This window comes from Paroedura picta, chromosome 3, assembly GCF_049243985.1.
Source record: "Paroedura picta isolate Pp20150507F chromosome 3, Ppicta_v3.0, whole genome shotgun sequence".
Classification (NCBI taxonomy): domain Eukaryota; kingdom Metazoa; phylum Chordata; class Lepidosauria; order Squamata; family Gekkonidae; genus Paroedura; species Paroedura picta.
The window spans coordinates 163,010,615-163,029,145 of NC_135371.1; the positions used below are offsets into that span (position 1 = coordinate 163,010,615).

General features: G+C 47.8%; 1 protein-coding gene across 7 annotated transcripts in view; it reads right to left on the minus strand.

Annotated features, from left to right (window-relative positions):
* Window positions 1-2,821: 2,821 nt before the first annotated feature.
* The window catches only part of ARHGEF25 (Rho guanine nucleotide exchange factor 25), a 120,428-nt gene continuing 104,718 nt past the window's right edge, over window positions 2,822-18,531 (minus strand). For all 7 annotated transcript variants that reach the window (XM_077329175.1, XM_077329174.1, XM_077329176.1 and 4 more), the window contains 7 exons: window positions 17,178-17,228; window positions 16,037-16,114; window positions 14,241-14,435; window positions 12,931-13,111; window positions 11,494-11,714; window positions 4,253-4,357; window positions 2,822-3,325 (listed from right to left, as the gene is read on the minus strand). In XM_077329175.1, the coding sequence (XP_077185290.1) occupies window positions 3,212-3,325; window positions 4,253-4,357; window positions 11,494-11,714; window positions 12,931-13,111; window positions 14,241-14,435; window positions 16,037-16,114; window positions 17,178-17,228 (945 nt within the window). In that variant the 3' untranslated portion in view covers window positions 2,822-3,211. The remainder of the gene's footprint in view (window positions 3,326-4,252; window positions 4,358-11,493; window positions 11,715-12,930; window positions 13,112-14,240; window positions 14,436-16,036; window positions 16,115-17,177; window positions 17,229-18,531) is intronic.

Sequence of the window (18,531 nt, forward strand, 5' to 3'; positions counted from 1 at the left end):
TTCATTTGCATTTCCCCCTTCAATCTTTCCAGCATTGTTACACAAAGAGAGAGGAGAGAAACCTGTCAAAGCCCAATTGGGGCCAGTCAGAGCAAAATCCCTTAAACATAGGATTGCTCTCTGCCCCAGCATTAACCAGCAGATCCTAAGAACCTGGTGTAACAGTTAAGAGTGTCAGATTAGGGCCTAGTCTGCACACACAGGATAATGCAGTTTCAATTGGCTTTGGCAGCTGGATTTTCCTGTGCGGAACAGGAAAATCTACTTCGAAAGTGCATTGAAAGTGCATTATCTATTGTGTGCAGACTAGGTCTAGGATCTGGAAGACCCAGGTTCACAGGTTCGAATCCCCTTGTGCCATGGCCTGGAAGCTCGTTGGGTGACCTTGGGCTACTCCTACTCTCTCAGCCTAATCTGCCTCGCAAGGTTGTTGTAGAGAGAGGTGGGGAGGAGAATGACGTAAGCCACTTTGGATCCCCAGTGAGGAGAAAGACAAGGTATAAACGAAGTAAACAAATTAACCTGGATACCAGGCATGCCAGGGGTTTGTGCTTCCTTTGCCTGCCTGTCTACACACCACACAACTGTGGAATCTGATCTGTCATACAGTCTATGCACAATATATTTTTTAAGCCATGGAATATATGAGCTGAAATCTCAAAGGGAGTTCCCGGTCCACCTGAAGTAAGCATTTGGGCTGAGCTAAACTCCCACCATCCACTTTGCCAAGTCTTTTGGTCAACTGGGGTGGAGGAAGCCTCCTGGCTGAACAACCCTCCAGACGGAGGTGTTGGGGGTGTATGCAGAGGTAAACATCCCCTTGTTTCACCTGTACAGGTGACAGGATACTTTTCCTAACCAGATGGTTTCCCCAGATGTGACTCACTCTGCGGCGAACTCAGTCACAGAAGCCCAGCGGTATTCAACCTGTGGTCCTCCAGATGTCCATGGACTACAATTCCCATGAGCCCCTGCCAGCAAACGCTGGCAGGGGCTCATGGGAATTGTAGTCCATGGACATCTGGAGGACCTCAGATTGACTACTCCTGCAGAAGCCCACAGGGGCCCAATCCTGCTCAGTACAGCAGCTTGGGGGGTGGGACTCCTACCTGCCGTCTCCCTGTGCTCTTTTCCCTAACCCAAATGGCTGGGGGGGGAGGAGTTCTTTGCCCCATTTTAGAGCTGCAAATGCAGTATCCAGCAAGCGTATGGAAGGGGCTGAAGTCTTTATGAAATGTTGTTCAGTTTAGGGTCGAGAAACAAAAAGGCAATGCAATCAGAGCATCTCTTGTGGCGCAGAGTGGTAAGGCAGCAGACATGCAGTCTGAAAGCTCTGGCCGTGAGGCTGGGAGTTCAATCCCAGCAGCCGGCTCGAGGTCGGTAAAATGAGTACCCAGCTTGCTGGGGGGTAGATGCTAATGACTGGGGAAGGCACTGGCAAACCACCCCATGTTGAGTCTGCCATGAAAACGCTGGAGGCCATCACCCCAAGGGTTAGACATGACTCGGTGCTTGCACAGGGGATACCTTTACCTTTAATCAGAGCATCAGAGTGGAATGGTAAGGATGGATGGTTTAGGTCTGGCCAACTATTTTCACTTGACTTTGTTTCCTGCTGCCTCCTTCCTCCCTGACAATGTTCGTCTGTGCAGGACCAAGGAGCTCCAGAAGAGTCTTTGAGGCTAGTCCAAAGGGAGCCAGCTTGGTGTAGTGGTTAGGAGCGTGGAATCTGGTGAGCCGGGTATGATTCCCCACTCCCCCACATGCAGCCAGCTGGGGGACCTTGGGCTCGCCACAGCACTGCTAAAGCTGTTCTGACCAAGCAGTGATATCAGCTCCACCTCCCTCACAGGTTGCCTGTTGTGGGGAGAGGAAAGGGAAGGCGAATGTAAGCCACTGAGCCTCCTTCAGGTAGAGAAAAGTGGCATATAAGAACCAACTCTTCTTCTTCGTCAGTAATCTCAGGGCTCTCTCAGCCTCACCTCCCTCACAGGGTGTCTGTTGTGGGGAGAGGAAAGGGAAGGCGAATGTAAGCTGCTTTGAGACTCCTTCGGGTAGAGAAAAGCAGCATATAAGAATCAACTCTTCTTCTTCATCTTTCCTTTTGCACCTGCAGGAAAGCGGGTTAGATGCCAGCCAATGCTTACAAAAAAGCATGGGCAACCAGAGGAGAAGATGGGAGTTTTGTGAGGAAGAGATGGGGGAGGCACATCCATAGGCCAAAGGGACATCCCAATAGGGAATATATTATGATATAAACCAGGGGTGGCCAAATTGTGGCTCTCCAGAGTTGTTAAACATTTATCAGGTGATATGACCATATTGAGTCATGTCAAACTGCCCCCCCCTCCCAAAATGACCAGTGATGGGCCTGGAGGGGGTGGGAAGAGGAGGGACCCCTGGTGGGCGTGTCCACAGCTCTGCTTCCCAATCATATTCTGTGTCATCACACAACTTCCTGGGTGCCTCGAAGCCTGAAGAATATTTCGGGGGGTTTTCAACAGTAAAAAAGCTGAGAAAGGCTGGCCTAAGACAACCTTGGTAAGTACTTCTCCAGCCACTGCTTGAGGACGGCCAGTGAGGGGGAGCTCACCACCTCCTTAGGCAGCTGTTTCCACTGCTGAACTACTCTGACTGTGAAAATTCTTTTCCTGATATCTAGCTGGCACCATTCTACACGTAGTTCAGATCCATTACTGCAGTTCCTGTTCTCTGCTGCCGACAGAACGACTCGCCCAGCGATACAAAACAGAGACTCCTGAGCAATCTGAGGCCGCTTCAGCACCCCCGGATGATGTGTGTCCCTACAGAGATAGTCTCATTTCTTTTAACTAAAATCTTTATTATTACAACCAACAAAATAAAATTCTCGTTTCATACGCTCCAACCCCGTCCTCTGAGAGCCCTGACCCGAAGCCCCCTAGGACCCCACGGCATGCATATACAGGGGTCCGGGGCCCGAAGAAGAGTCCCCTGCTGCATTCTCCAGTCCCAGGGTGAGGGTCCCTACACTTGGCGTAGGGAGGGAATGCTTAGGCCGACAGGGCAGGGCCAGAGGGCAGCTGGAGATCCCCTTCTGGAGCCGCTGTCACTGCTGCGTCTCTCTCTACACCCCGGAAATGGCAGGGGGAGGAAGGGAGACCGAGGAAGGCAGAGCCGGTTCAGTCCCAAACCCTTGGGACCCGGCAGGGGTTGTCCCACAGTCCCAAAGTCACAACTCGTCCTCGTCGAGCTTGGCAAGTTGGGCGGATCCTTGAGGGAAATGGATGTCCAGGAAATCGGGGTCGGGAAGCAAAAGCCTGGCGTCGTCATCCTCACTCGGGGCCTGAGGAAGACAAAGGAAAGAGGTCAGCTCCGGAAATCACTTCTCGAGACTTTGCCAGTCGCTCGCTGGGATTGGACCTTTGTGCGCTGAAGGGAACGCCTGCGGTCAAGTCGCTTTTGATGCCCGGCGACCCCGTGATGTTCCGCCTCATGGGGTTTTCGAGGCAAGAGGAGAGCAGAAGTGGTCTGCCGTGGCCTTCCTCTGCCCAACAGCCCGTCTTCCTTGGCGGCCTCCCGTCTAACCAGTAGCCACACTCGACTCAGCTTAGCTTCTGAGCTCTGGCCAGATCTGGCTACGCTGGGCTATTAGCGAACCAAAGTGTCCAGAGCAAGATAATCTATGCCTTGAGCTGGAGAGCCTAGGCTAGGCCAAGCTAAGCAGGGCCAATATTTGGATGGGAAACCACCAAGAAATACAAGAGTCACTATGCAGGGGCAGGCAATGGCAAACCACCTCTGAAGCTCTCTTGGCTTGGAAACCCTACAGGGTTGCCATAGGTTGGCTGTTATTGGACAGCAAGAAGGGGAAGGGGAAGGGGAAGGGGAGAAGGGGAAGGGGAAGGGGAAAGGGAAGGGAGAAGGGGAAGGGGAAGGAAGGAATCCATAACACAAGATAATCCCTGTGCCAAACAAAACTCCATTCTGCAACCTGCATAAATTATGCAAATGAGTGATGTAAGAGCTGCCTTGTGAGGTCAGACCAATGTCCTTGAACTCCAGCATTCCGTTTCCAATGGAGACTAGCTTAGAAGACCTTTGCTTATTTGTCCAACTGCAGTGCCTGGAGAAGGTCTCGGTAGAAGATGTTTGTGGAAGAGGCAGGTTAGGAAAACCCAGTGCCGTGAGTAAACAGAAAGTGAAACAGCGTGTAAAGTACAAGGAGGAATCCCGCCCCTCCCTCTGATTCCTGGGACCGTGGCCTACTCACCACGTGCAGGGACTCCTGCTGGGGGTCGCTGGGGGGCTGCGACTCAAAGCCATCTGAAGGTACGTGAACTGGGCCAGATCCTGGAGAGCTTTGGCTGTGAGCTGGCTGCAGGGGAAAAGGCCAGCGGGAGAATAATTGGGAAAGAGGCCAATGCCCACAGCTAAAAGAAACCATGTATGACATTTGGGGGGGGGGGCACCCTCAGGTTGGCATCGCAGCATGCAGGAGAACACCCCATCAAAAGGCAGGTACCTTTTCCTCAAGGTGTGCTCCCTCTCTCTCTCTCTCTCCCTGTCTCACACACACAAACACACAGCTGCACTGAAAGCAAGCCACGCAAATCCCCTGCTCCAATTTCATAGACATTCCAGTTCTACAGTCCATTCCAGCAGACAAGCCAAACTGGCCAGGAACTAGTTATATGGGTTCGGACAAATCCAGTTTCCTGGCAGGATTGCCTCACCCACGAAAGCAACAAGACTCTGAGATGGGCAAGGCTTTGCCACCCACCATGGTTCCTTTAAGAGAGCAGCATGGCCAAATGACCCTTTAAGACAGCGGTCCCCAACCCCTGGTCCAGAGACTGGTACTGGGCCGCGGCTCCTCCTTGTCCTCCTCCCTGGCTGCTGCCTCGGAGGCTGCCCTGCCACTCTGCCACCAGCTCACCTTTGGTGCTCTCCAGCGGCCGCCATGGCTGGGGCTCCCCCTCGGCGTGGCACTGCGCAGCTCCTGCTGGCAGTGCCACCTAGTGGGGTGCCAGCGGGAAAGCAAGCGGAGCAGGGGCTCAGGCGGCAGTGGCGATGCCCCTTGGCAAAAGACTACCCCCCCGGCCCTCAGTAAAATTGTCAAGCATTGACCGGTCCCCAGTGATGAAAAGATTGGGGACCACTGCTTTAAGGAACACGCAATAAGGCACTGGGACCCCAGAGTTGTGGGTCCCAGTGCCTTAATGCTTATTGCTTGTCCCTTGCTTGGTCTTTCACCGGGTCCCACCCCTCCTATTTCATTCTTGGAAATGACCCTTTAGGTGTCACCTGGGCCCCCACAGATCCAGCACAAAATACATACGTCCTCTGCTGACACCTGTATTCGTGATGCTACAGGTGGGCAGTCCCACAAAGACCCTTACCTGGGCTATTAGACCACGCAGGCCCGATGACTCAAGGAGTCCACTTTCCCACCAGGGATGGAAATAAAAGCTTGGGGGGGGGATATTTATGAGAAAGGGCTGCAATAACCTTTAAGGTCAAAGGGTCTTTTACGCCAAACTCCTGTTTAAGGGCCAGGTTAAGCAAGACAAAATCGAAAGGTCGAAATTTGAGTCCCCCCACCTCATGATATCACATCACCTGTCGTCTTACTACCCAGTCAGCCGGAGATGAGGGGACAAAGCTAGACCTCCCACGACTAAGAAGTTGAACATCATCCCTGAAAGAGTAGGGTGCTTACAAGGTGAGTTCCAGAAAACAAATTTCCTGGGGGGTGTAGCCAATATGGGCTAAAGTACTGGGTTCAGATGGAAGCCCCCAAATCCAAGAACACTGCATAAATGTAAGTAAAGTGATGTTTAAATAAAATTGGGCAGGAAAATATAATAAAACACCAGTGAACAGAGGGGCTAAAAAACCACAAAGTGGTCAACCTAAGCTAAGCACATTGACAAGCATGGTTTCGCAATCCGGATGTTACTAATTTATTTTTATTTATATTTATAGTCTGCCCCTCTTGAACCAATGTAATACAAGACACTGGTCGAAAGGAGAAGGAAAGGCCTTCCCTTTCTGCTCAACAACTTGCATCGGCTTGGGGGGTTCTGCGCATGCGGTAGAAGGAAGAGGTCGCCTTTTTCCCCGCTCCGACAACAGAAGAGATTATAACCCAACAAATTAACAAAACAGCTTTTTGGGAAATAAATTTGTTATCTTCGGAAGCCTCATCTGGACGGCTGCCAAGGAAAACTTCAGAATCTGTAAGTGAAGACTAAAAAGCCTGTTAATTAGCTTCTCTTGCTCTCAAGGCTGCTGGTAACAAGCGTGGAAATGGCCACACCTGCACAATTCAATCCACCGAAAAACCTAAAGGAAGTGGGAGAAATGCTGTTTAAAATGGAACAGAATATAAGAGGGGACCTTAGTAACCTGCAGGCTGAAGTGAATTCTGTCGGTGCAGAGATGGCAGAGGCAAAAAAGGTGGCGGCGGAAGCAAAGAGGAAAGCAGATAACAATGACCGAAGGATAAATCAACTTACTGCCCAGATGGGGCGACTGAGTGATAGAACAAGAAGATCAAACTTGAGATTTACGGGCTTCTCAGAAGATATCCCACGGCAAGAGGTGGAGAAAGAGCTGTTAAAATGGCTGCAAAACCAAGGTTTGGAACTGCAGGAGAACGATATAGAAAGAGCCTATCGGGTGAGAGAAAGGAGAGCTTCTGGGACTCCAAGGGAAATTATAGTGAGGTTTGCACGGGAGAAGCAAGCAGCATCAATTTTCAAGGAACTTAAAAAGAAAAAGGAGCCTCAGTATAAAGACCGGAAAGTGATTGTACGTCAAGATTTCTCTCCAGAGACACTCCAGGAAAGGAAGAGGCTACAGCCATGGACTCAAAAACTTTTGGAAAAAGGCATTCTCTTTTCCTGGGGATATCCGGCTACTCTGATAGTGTTCAGAGACGGACAAAGATACATGGCAAGAAACGAGAAGGAAGCGTCAAAAATGTTAGCTGATTTGGGGGTTCAGCCCCCTGACGAAGAAGAAGAGGAAGAAGAGGAGGGAATGATAGAAGAAGAGAGCAGCAGCTCTCCCATTTCAGGAGGGAGGGGTAAAAAACGTCGAGTGCAAACTAGTCCAAAGCTGTAGTACTAATTTTGGGGGAGAAAGTGTTGGGTTTCAATAGTAAAAATAAATAAAAATAGATAAGTAGGGATGGGGGAGAGGGAAAGGACCAGTGGAACCTAGAAGAGTGGAAAGGGAACAGGAAGGTTCTTTCTGTGTGTACGAACTCTTTGCACAGGGTGGGGATTACTGCTGTTACTTTGTTCAACTATAAAAGGCACAGTTCGGGTCATGGTCAAACTTTTGTCTCTGAATGTGAACGGTCTGACCTCAAACGTGAAAAGATATAGACTCATAGCTCTGGCTAGGAAACTAAAGGTAGGATTAATATACCTTCAAGAGACTCATAAGGCCAGAAAAGATACTAAACCAATTCTGTCCTCTCCACTTTGGGAAGTAGTGGCAGAGGCAAGGGGAACGGCAAAGGCAAGGGGGGTAGCCATCTTGGCAAAAAGGGATATGAATCTGGAGGTACTGGAGCGTAAAGTGGATAAGGAAGGCAGATATATTTTCTTGAAGTGCAAGATAGATAAAAAAATATTTACTTTGGTTAATGTGTATGCACCAAATGTGGGATCAAAGAGTTTCATGCGGGGAATCCTGCAAAGAATACAGGCTTATAGCGAAGGAGAAATAGTCATGGCAGGGGACTTTAATATGGATCTCTCGGCATTGAAGGTCAGGAAATGGGGCCTAATCGAAGTGTTTGAAGCAATGGGCAAAAAATCGGGACCAACCTTTTTTTCCGCGAGACATAAAAAATATACTTGCATTGATTATGTCTTGATCTCAGATTCACAGGAACTGAAGATTAATGACGCAGGAGTACAGCCAATATTGATCTCGGATCATGCTCCAATTATTGTGGACTTGACGATACAAAAGGAAAAATCGGAAGGGAGGTGGAGATACAAAAACATAGTTCTAAGTAAAAAAGAAAACAGGGAAAATATAGTGAAACAGCTAAAATATTATTTTAAAGAAAATATAGGATCGGCGGAGCCCCATATTGTGTGGGACGCAGCGAAGGCCGTTATGAGGGGACACCTAATCTGGACGGAAAAGTTATTAAAACGTCAGAGAGATGAAGAAATTGAAAGTAAATTGGGGCAGATAAAAATTCTGCAAGCACACCAGCAAAATAAATTTGACACACAACGGCAAAGACAAATCCAGATCTTAAAAAATGATCTAGACTCCCAAGATTTAGTATCAGTGTGGAAAAGGGAAACCCTAATTAAAAGCGAATGGCATAGAACAAATATAAACTCACAAAAGAAATTAGCCAAATATTTAAAGAGGAAAAAAGACAAACAGAGAATAAAAAGCATAAGACAGGGCCAGAAGGAGCTGGTGGATTCGCACTTAATAAGAGAAGCGTTTGTCAAATATTACCAAAGTTTATATGAGTCCTCAGGAAAAGGGCAACTCAAGGAGAAGTGGTACACAAAAATAACTAAAGAAGATCAGGAATCCCTTAATAAGGATATAAGTGCATCCGAAATAGAAGGGGTAATTAGACAATTAAAAATAGGAAAATCCCCGGGGACAGATGGATATACGGCCGAATATTATAAAGAAATGAGTGGAATATTAATATCAGAAATGGCATATTTGTTTAACGATATAATGACAGGCGGAAACATCCCCAATACATGGAAACAGGTAGAGATGGTGGTGATACTAAAGCAGTCTAAGGATCCCAAAGATGTTGGCTCATATAGGCCTATTAGTTTGATGAATCAAGATTACAAAATATTCGCCAAGGTCTTAGCTAACAGATTAGAAAAAATATTACCAAAAATAATAGGGGAGGACCAGTATGGATTTATTAAAAACAGACAAATTTTTCACCCAATAAGGAATATTTTAAATGTACTAGCTCATAAACAGCAACATAAAGAAAAGAAATTGGCACTATTGAAACTAGATATATTCAAAGCCTTCGATACCGTCGAACATAATTTTCTCTGGGAAACACTAAGGGATAGTGGAATAGAAGGGAGCTTCTTGGAAGCTGTAAAAGAGCTTTATAAACAAGGAATCGCAACACTATGGATAAATGGAGGCAGATCAAAAGAATTTCCAATCTCAAGGGGGGTAAAGCAGGGTTGCCCATTGTCACCCCTATTATTTGTAATGGCTATAGAAATCTTGGCAGATAGAATAAGGAACTCCCCTAGAATAGAAGGATATAAGGTGGGTCAGGAAGAGGTCAAACTTAATCTTTTTGCAGACGATATTCTTCTGGTACTTAAAGATCCACTAACAGCAGCCAAGGAAATTAAGATAATATTAAAGGACTTTGAACAATATTCAGGGTTAGGAGTCAATATGGGGAAATCCGAAATTATATATTTTAACATACCTAAGGGGGATCAGATATTAGTGGAGAAAGAAACAGATATACCAAAGGGATGTAAAATGTTAAAATACTTAGGCATAAAAATTTTTAAAAGAATAAACAAAATAGGAAAAAATAACTACCAGGAAATATGGAAGAAGATACGCAGAAACATGAAGGCTTGGAAGTCTAAAACAATGAATATATTAACTAAAATTAGAGCAATTAAAATGTTTTTAATTCCAAAGCTTAGCTATTTATACCAGGTACTCCCTTCAGAAATACCAAGAATACAAGCTAAGGAATGGAATAGACAGTTGAGGGATTGGACTTTTGGAAGCAAAATAGCTAGGTTTAAACAAAAATTAATTTATATTCCACAAGAGGAGTTGGGATGGGGCCTAATAAATTTAGAGAGATACTTTGAGGCATTTCAAATTAAACATTTATTGGATGCGGAGATAAACAGAGAAAGAAAATGGGTAAGGATAGAAAACGAAGTAAATAAGGGGAAAGGAAAATGGGGGGTGTTTACAAAAAATTTAACATTAGAAACTAAAGAAACAACAGGGCCGAGGGCGATTGCCCTCAGAGCCTGGAAAAGATGGGAAGGAGTATGGTCAGCAGACTTCGCGAAATGGATACCAGTAGAATTACTACAAGAACTAGATGACCCTATATGGTGGGAAAATTTAAAAAAGAAAGGGTTGAATAGAGTAAAGGATTTATTAGACCAATCGGGAGTAATGATATCAAAAGAAAAATGTATGGAATTGTTGGGGGAAAGGAATTGGTTGAGGGTCCACGGACTATACGAGGCTATGAGTAAACTCTCACGCTTAGGGATATTATCTAAGGATAGTCGGATGAAGGGGATTATGCAAAGAATGGAAACTGCAAAAAAAGGAGTAGTGGGGGTGTTATATAAGCTAATGGTAAGCGATGAGGATTATATAGGACGTGTGATTCAAATAAAATGGCAGAGGGACATCCAATTGCCTGATCAAGTAGTACATAAAATTATAAAGGGAAACAAACAGATAAAATTAGACAAATATAAGGAAATGACTAGAAAGTTAATTTGGAAATGGTATAGAACGCCGGCCCAGTTGGCGTATATGATAAAAGGGCTGACCCCAAAATGTTGGCACTGTGGAAAGGATAAGGGATATTATATACATATGTGGTGGGAGTGTACCGAAGTTTCTGGATATTGGAGAAATATAATTCAGGAAATGGAAAATATTCTAGGAATTACAATAGTGAAAGAAGCAAATATGTTGATTGCAGGTATTTTGGGATATGATTTAAAGGAAAAAAAGGATCTCAAATTATATAAAGCCATGGTACTTGCAATACAAGCCGCTGTTGCTAGGGGATGGAAAGATAAATCAAAGTGGACATGGGAAAGCTGGTTTCAGTATCTCTATGAGGATGTTAGCTCTGAAATTGTGATCTGTTTAAGAGGGGAGGCCTTATGGGAAGAGAAAAAGGAAAGGATAAATAGTAATTGGACAAAGTATTTCCATTGGTTGAGGTCGACTGGGAACAGGGAGAGTAAGAATAAAGCCTTGAGCGGGATCAAGAAGCTGTGTACATGGTTGAAAGAGTTATAAGGAAACGGCAGGTAGGGTGGAGGGCGGGGGTGGAGTGAGGGAGGGAGAAAATGAGAAATGTAAGTATAACATGAACAACTATTGTCAATAATCAAAGATTGAATAAAAAAAAAATCCTATAATCATAATAAAGTCATAAACTATTCCAAAAAAAAAAAAAAAAAAAAAAACAACTTGCATCGGCTTGATTCTCATTAACCAATCAAATTAACAGCAAATAATGTCGCTTGACCAGTCAACCTAGCACCACCAAGGTCCTAATGCAGGGGTGGCCAGACTGTGGCTCTCTGGATGTTCATGGACTACAATTCCCACAAGCCTCTGCCAACTCTCCCATGCTGGCAGGGGCTCATGGGGATTGTAGTCCACGAACATCCAGAGAGCCACAGTGTAGCCACCCTTGTCCTAAGGCCACCCAAACCATCCACAATGATCTTCCCAACTTACCTCGACGTAGGGGGGGTGCTCAGCTTGGGGCGGGCCAGGAAGGTAAAGGGAAGGCAGGGAGGTGTTGTAGGTTTCAAGGCTGGGTCCTTTACTCTGGTCCACAGAGGCAGAGGAGTGGGGCCGGGAAGATCCCCCAGGCAGGGATAGGAGCGGGCTCCCAGCCCTTCCTAGACTGTGAGTCTTGCTCTCTCGACGCTGGTACTCTATGGGCGACTGTAATGCTGCGTGGGGAGGAGGACAGCAAAGGAGAATGAAACCAAGGACCATGCAAGGCAACACACAGTAGCTTAGCTCAGGGGTGGCTCTCCAGATGTCCATGGAGCACCAGGTGAGAGGAAGGTTTGGGGACTCCGATAATGCTAGGCTGTCCTTGGCAACTGCTACTCTTGCCCACTGGATAAACTAATAGCAACTCCAGTCCTGAATTCTACCACCTAAATCGACCATTCTGAATCCAGCCCTGGAGAGCTGCTGCTGGCCGGAGAAGATAATACCGATCTTGACAGACCAATGAGCAGCTTAATGAGAGCCAGTTTGGTGTAGTGGTTAGGAGTGCGGACTTCTAATCTGGCATGCCGGGTTCGATTCTGTGCTCCCCCACATGCAGCCAGCTGGGTGACCTTGGGCTCGCCACGGCACTGATAAAGCTGTTCTGACCGGGCAGTGATATCAGGGCTCTCTCAGCCTCACCCACCCCACAGGGTGTCTGTTGTGGGGAGATGAATGGGAAGGCAATTGTAAGCCGCTTTGAGCCTCCTTCGGGTAGGGAAAAGCGGCATATAAGAACCAACTCTTCTTCTTCTTCTTCTAATATGCTTGTGAAGAGGTCGTAAAACAAGTCAGCATGGTTCAGTGTGGTTGAAGAGCAGTAGATTCTAATCTGGAGTACTGGGGTTGATTCCCCGCACCGCCGCATGCAGCCAGCTGGGTGACCTTGGGCTAGTCACAATCCTGTTATAGCAGTTTTCACAAAGCAGTTCTCTCAGGGCTCTCTTGGCTCCACCTACCTCCCAGGGTGTCTGTTGCGGGGAGAGGAAAGGGAAGGTGTTTGTATGTCACTTTGGGACTCCTTCAGGTCATGAAAAACGGGGTATAAAAAACAGGTCTTCTCTTCAGACCTTGCAAGACCGCCATTTGTCAGCACTTCCCATGACCACGAAAGCTGGATGTAAAGTAATGCTTGGCAGAGACTGTTTTCTGCACTGGGAACTTCACTGTCCCAGCTCGCAGTTGGGAGGACAAATCTGGAGCGGACGAGGTGCATCGGGCCAAATGCTCCCCCGAAGCAGAAGCAGGAAGAGGTGGGGCAACCTGCCCAAGCTCAGTCTCCAGCCTGCATCCTGATGCAGAACCTCCAGTGTGGAAATGGTCAGAGAAAGGACAGAGCCAAGTAGCCCTGGTGGGGCAGGGTTAGAAAAGTGACCTTCTGCCACCTACCGTTGAGGAAGTCACGTTGTGTCTCCAAGATGAGGCTGATGTCGGCCACCCAGGCCTGGGCGATCTCTGGCGTCACTGCCTGTAGTACGTAACGGACGGTGCCCCGTTCTGCACCCCGAGAGATCAGTGCAAATTTGCAAGGATCGTTGTCCACGCAAGGCTCCAAGCCCAAACAGCTTACCTGGAGTAGAGACGGATAGCGTGTAAGGTAAGGCAGCAGAATCAGAAAGCCCTGCCGGATCAGACTAATCATTTAGTCCAGAATCCTCTCTCATGCAGTAGCCAAACAGTTCCTCTAGAGGGCTAACATCATGGCACAGAGGCTGAGGCCTTCATAAGAACATCAGAAGAGCCCTGCTGGATCAGACTAATCATCTAGTCCAGAATCCTCTCTCATGCAGTAGCCAAACAGTTCCTCTAGAGGGCTAACATCATGGCACAGAGACTGAGGCCTTCATAAGAACATCAGAAGAGCCCTGCTGGATCAGACTAATCATCTAGTCCAGAATCCTCTCTCATGCAGTAGCTAAACAGTTCCTCTAGAGGGCTAACATCAAGGCATAGAGCAGGGGTAGTCAAACTATGGTCCTCCAGATTTCCATGGACTACAATGCCCATGAGCCCCTGCCAGTGAGTGCTGGCAGGGGCTCATGGGTATTGTAGTCCATGGGCATCTGGAGGGCCGCAGTTTGACTACCCGTGGCATAGAGGCTGAGGCCTTCACAAGAACATCAGAAGAGCCCTGCTGGATCTGACTCACCATCTAGTCCAGAATCCTCTCTCATGCAGTACCCAACCAGTTCCTCTGGAGAGCTAACAACAGGGACTCTCGAAAGCTTGTACCCAGAAAATCTTATTGTTCTTTATTGTGCTGCTGGACTCAAATCTGGCTCTGCTACAGAAGACCGACATGGCTACCGTTCTGAAGCTACACTCAGGAAGGCTCAAAAGCAGGCGTAGCCAAATTCTGGCTCTCCAGAGGTCCATGGACTACAATTCCCATGAGCCCCTGACAGTTTAGCCACCCCTGCTCTATAGTCTTCTTGGGAAGAACCATGAGAATGAACTTTGAGAATTCCTGCTTCCTTTGATCCTGAGAACTACCTGATGGGTTTCCTAGGAAAACTCTGGGACAAGTTCCCAATAAGGAGAGTCTCCAGCATGAAACTCCCCACAGTGTCCTGTGAGTGTCCTGCATAGTGCAGGGGGTTGGACTAGATGACCCAGGAGGCCCCTTCCAACTCTATGATTCTAAGAGGGCTCCAAGTACAAGCACTGCCCACATTCTTCACCATTGGCGCTCTTAATACCTTGATGCTGCTCTTGAAGGCATACGTTGGGGCCGCGTAGGGACCACGCCGCCGCTCCAGTGTCTCACTGAGGATGACAATCTGCTCAAAGAGAAAGATGCGGCGCTCCCGTCCCCGTGCCAGGATCCCACCTGCCTGCTCTGTCACCCAAAAGGTGTCTTGCTGCAGCAGCTTCCCCTGGGCTGTCAGTTTTCCCTGGAGAGAGAAAGAGAGACGGGATAGCTCTTAGTATCCCCACCGGAGGCATAAAACCATCCAAATGCTTGTGATTCAGAGATGAACATTTAGAGTCACCATATGGTGTGGTCCTTCAGGACGAAGGCGGAATGGCCTCTCTGAATGCTACCCCATGTCAAAACCCACCTGACTATGGGAAAATCAGTCACGGAGAAGATTAAGCAAGAAGTGTCTTAGCTAGGGACATGATAGCCCTCTAAAGAGGGACATGATAGCCCTCTTTAGGTATTTGAAAAGTTGTCACTTGGAGGAGGGCAGGATGCTGATTCCATTGGCTGCAGAGGAAAGGACATGCAGTCATGGGTTTAAACTACAAGTACAACGATATAGGCTAGATATCAGGAAAAAAATTTCACAGTCAGAGTAGTTCAGCAGTGGAATAGGCTGCCTAAGGAGGTGGTGAGCTCCCCCTCACTGGCAGTCTTCAAGCAAAGGTTGGATACACACTTTTCTTGGATGCTTTAGGATGCTCTGGGCTGATCCTGCGTTGAGCAGGGGGTTGGACTAGATGACCTGTATGGCCCCTTCCAACTCTATGATTCTAGGATTCTAATCTTATCCTTGACGGAGAAGGGTTGCTTCTACGTGCGAGATAGTTCGGCTCTCATTGTTGCTGCACATGCAAAGATGTTCGTAATACCAATGGAGCAAGAAGCTGCTAAGGGACGGAGGAAGCCATACAACTATTTCAGCGGTTCTCAGCCGCCCTAGTGCTACAACCCCTACAGCAGAGGCGGCGGGGCGCATGCACATGTGTGCGCAGGCGCATGTGCTGGCACGCAAGCAGGCACGTAGGCGCACGAACCGCCGCTGCTCCTGCTCACCGTGTTGCTGGCCTCTTCTGCGCCACCTCGATGAGCACAGAGGCGGTGCAGAAGAGGCCAGTGCCAGGCTGCTGTTGCAACCTCTGCCGCCACTGTGGTCATGGCGGGAAAGGGCCGAACAACCCCTTGAGGGGTCGCAACCCACGAGTCGAGAACCGGTGGTCTATACCAGGGGTAGTCAAACTGCGGCCCTCCAGATGTCCATGGACTACAATTCCCAGAAGCCCCTGCCAGCATTCGCTGGCAGGGGTTCCTGGGAATTGTAGTCCATGGACATCTGGAGGGCCGCAGTTTGACTACCCCTGGTCTATACTGATAAATGTTGTGCTGCTGCCACTAAGATACGCAGCACCAGTAAGGGTTAAATAAGTACCTTCTTTTTAGGCAGATTTTAGACTGGTTGCATTTTTGGATTCGATCGAATGTTAAATCTTTCTTAAAAATTGTTTTAAAAGATTCTTAAATTTAATTTTTTTTAAAAAATCAAATGTTTAATGCTTACGTTTTTTTAAACTACTAATATAATGGAACTTCCACACAAGGGAATTCCACATGGTATCTCCTTGCACTCTTTCTTTCTTTCCCCACCATACTGGAATGCTTTTTGCTTGCTTAAAAAAAACAAAAAAAAAAAACTCTGCAGTAGCTATATTGCTAGAGGGCAACAGCGCTAAAGCGATTTATCGACTCCCACTGACAAAGAGCCCGGCCAACCAAGGCAGTTCCAATGCCCACCTCAAAGCCCTGAAGACGGCCCACGTTCATCATGTCATTGCACCGTTTGGGGACAAAGCACATCACAGCCACGGCTTTCTGAAAGGCAAGGAAGAAAGATGCTGAAGATAGTAGAATCCTGTGATGGGATTCCCAGGGACCTGACAACCCGTGACAACAGCCTTCTTCTTTATTAAACACAGATGGTGAACAAAGAAGTAACCTAATGTAGGATCCCTGCACTCTGTGTTCATATGGACTTGGAGCCATGGCTGAATGAGAGCATACTGACTAAAGGTAAAGGTAAAGGTATCCCCTGTGCAAGCACCGAGTCATGTCTGACCCTTGGGGTGACGCCCTCTAGCGTTTTCTTGGCAGACTCAATACGGGGTGGTTTGCCAGTGGCTTCCCCAGTCATTACCGTTTACCCCCCAGCAAGCTGGGTACTCATTTCACCGACCTCGGAAGGATGGAAGGCTGAGTCAACCTTGAGCCGGCTGCTGGGATTGAACTCCCAGCCTTATGGGCAAAGCTGTCAGATGGCTGCCTTACCACTCTGCACCACAAGAGGCTCATTACTGACTAGCATACTGACTAGCAGATACAGTTGCACCAGGAGCTGTGAGAAATGGATTTCAGGCTCCAGACTGAGGACATGTTGATTAGGAGATACAGGCTCCAGATTGAAGGCATGCTGAATGGTGGGTACTGTTGCACCAGGAGCTGTGAGAGATAGATTTCAGGCTCCAGATTGAGGGCATGTTGATTGGGGAATTCATGCTCCAGATTGAGGCGCATGCTCCAGACTGCTGCATCAGGAGCTGTGAAAGATGGATTTCATACTCCAGATTGAGGGCATGTTGATTGGGAGATTCAGGCTCCAGATTGAGGGCACGTTGATAGAGGGAAACTATTGCATTAGGAACCATGGGATATGAATTCAAGGCTCCAGAATCAGGGCACGTTGACTAGTAGATACCATAACACCCGAGATATTAATTCAACCCATTTTTACCTACAATCTGTGTGCATGAACTCAGGATAACAAGACCGCTTCACACGCCCACGCCCCCATAATAGCCCTTCCAGGATAATTCTACAATCCAGACCGTACGTTCTTGGGGAGGCTATGAGAACAGGTTGTCACATTTTCAACTCCTACCTCCAGCTGTCCCGTGTCCTTGCCAGCTTTACCGTAATACTTCAGGAAATCCTGGAAGACAGGAAGCAAACCATTATGTTCTTCTGGTGGGAGAGAAGAAAGACATTCACTGGTCTTTAATTGATGGGCCACGTTTGAAGAGAACCAATCCCAGCAGCAAGCTGATGTGAGCAAACAGAGGAAGAGGTTTCACATTCAGCGGTGGGAATGAGGGGGCAGGGTGTTGAGGAACGGATGGGGCCATTTCAGACTGCAGAGGGGGGACTGCATTCCCTGTAAGTGGAATTATTGCATGGCAAGTTAAAGGGCCAGGAGGAAAGGCAGCATGGTACAGCCTGATCTTCGGATCTCAGAAGTTAGGCAGGCTCAGGCCTTGGATATCAGACTACCAAGGAAGGCAATGGCAAACCACTTCTGCTTTCCCCTTGTCTTGAAAGCCCCTTACTGGGGTCACCAGTGACGACTTGACAGCACATGGGTATGTAAACAAAGGGCTAGGAGCCTGTACCACCCCCTCTAGAATCACAGTTTTTTTTTTATTTGCAGGGATTTAAGTAGAACAGCCCATCCTACAGACTAAGAATTCGATCGCCCCATTCTGTTGCAAGCGTTGGTAAGGCCTTATGTTGGTTCAAGGGAACAAGGGAGACACAATTAACTGCAGCTCCATGCTGTAGATCAGGGGTAGTCAAACCGCGGCTGTCCAGATGCCCATGGACTACAATTCCCATGAGCCCCTGCCAATGCTGGCAGGGGCTCATGGGAATGGTAGTCCATGGACAGTTTTTCACAGTCAGAGTAGTTCAGCAGTGGAATAGGCTGCCTAAGGAGGTGGTGAGCTCCCCCTCACTGGCCGTCTTCAAGCAAAGGTTGGATACACACTTTTCTTGGATGCTTTAGGATGCTTAGGGCTAATCCTGCGTTGAGCAGGGGGTTGGACTAGATGGCCTGTATGGCCCCTTCCAACTCTATGATTCTATGATTCTATGACTGCACTGCTCTGAGAGATCAGCTCTAGCAGGACTGTGACTAACCCAAGGTCACCCAGCTGGCTGCAGGTGGAGGAACAGGGAATCAAACCCGGTTCTCCGGATTAAAAGCTGCCGCTCTTAACCACGACACCACTGTGGCTCTCCAAATCTGTGCGAATGAGCATGGAATTGGGGTCACTGTGGGTGGGCAGGGAGTTGTGAATTTCCTGCCTTCTGCAGGGGGTTGGACTAGATGACCCTGGAGTTCCCTCTCGACTCTACGATTCTATGATTCTAATGTCCCCCTTTAGATCAACTATATTGTTTCAGGCGAATGCAATCCCTATCCATTAGGTGGCGATAGAGGGCCGTCAGAGGGCCCT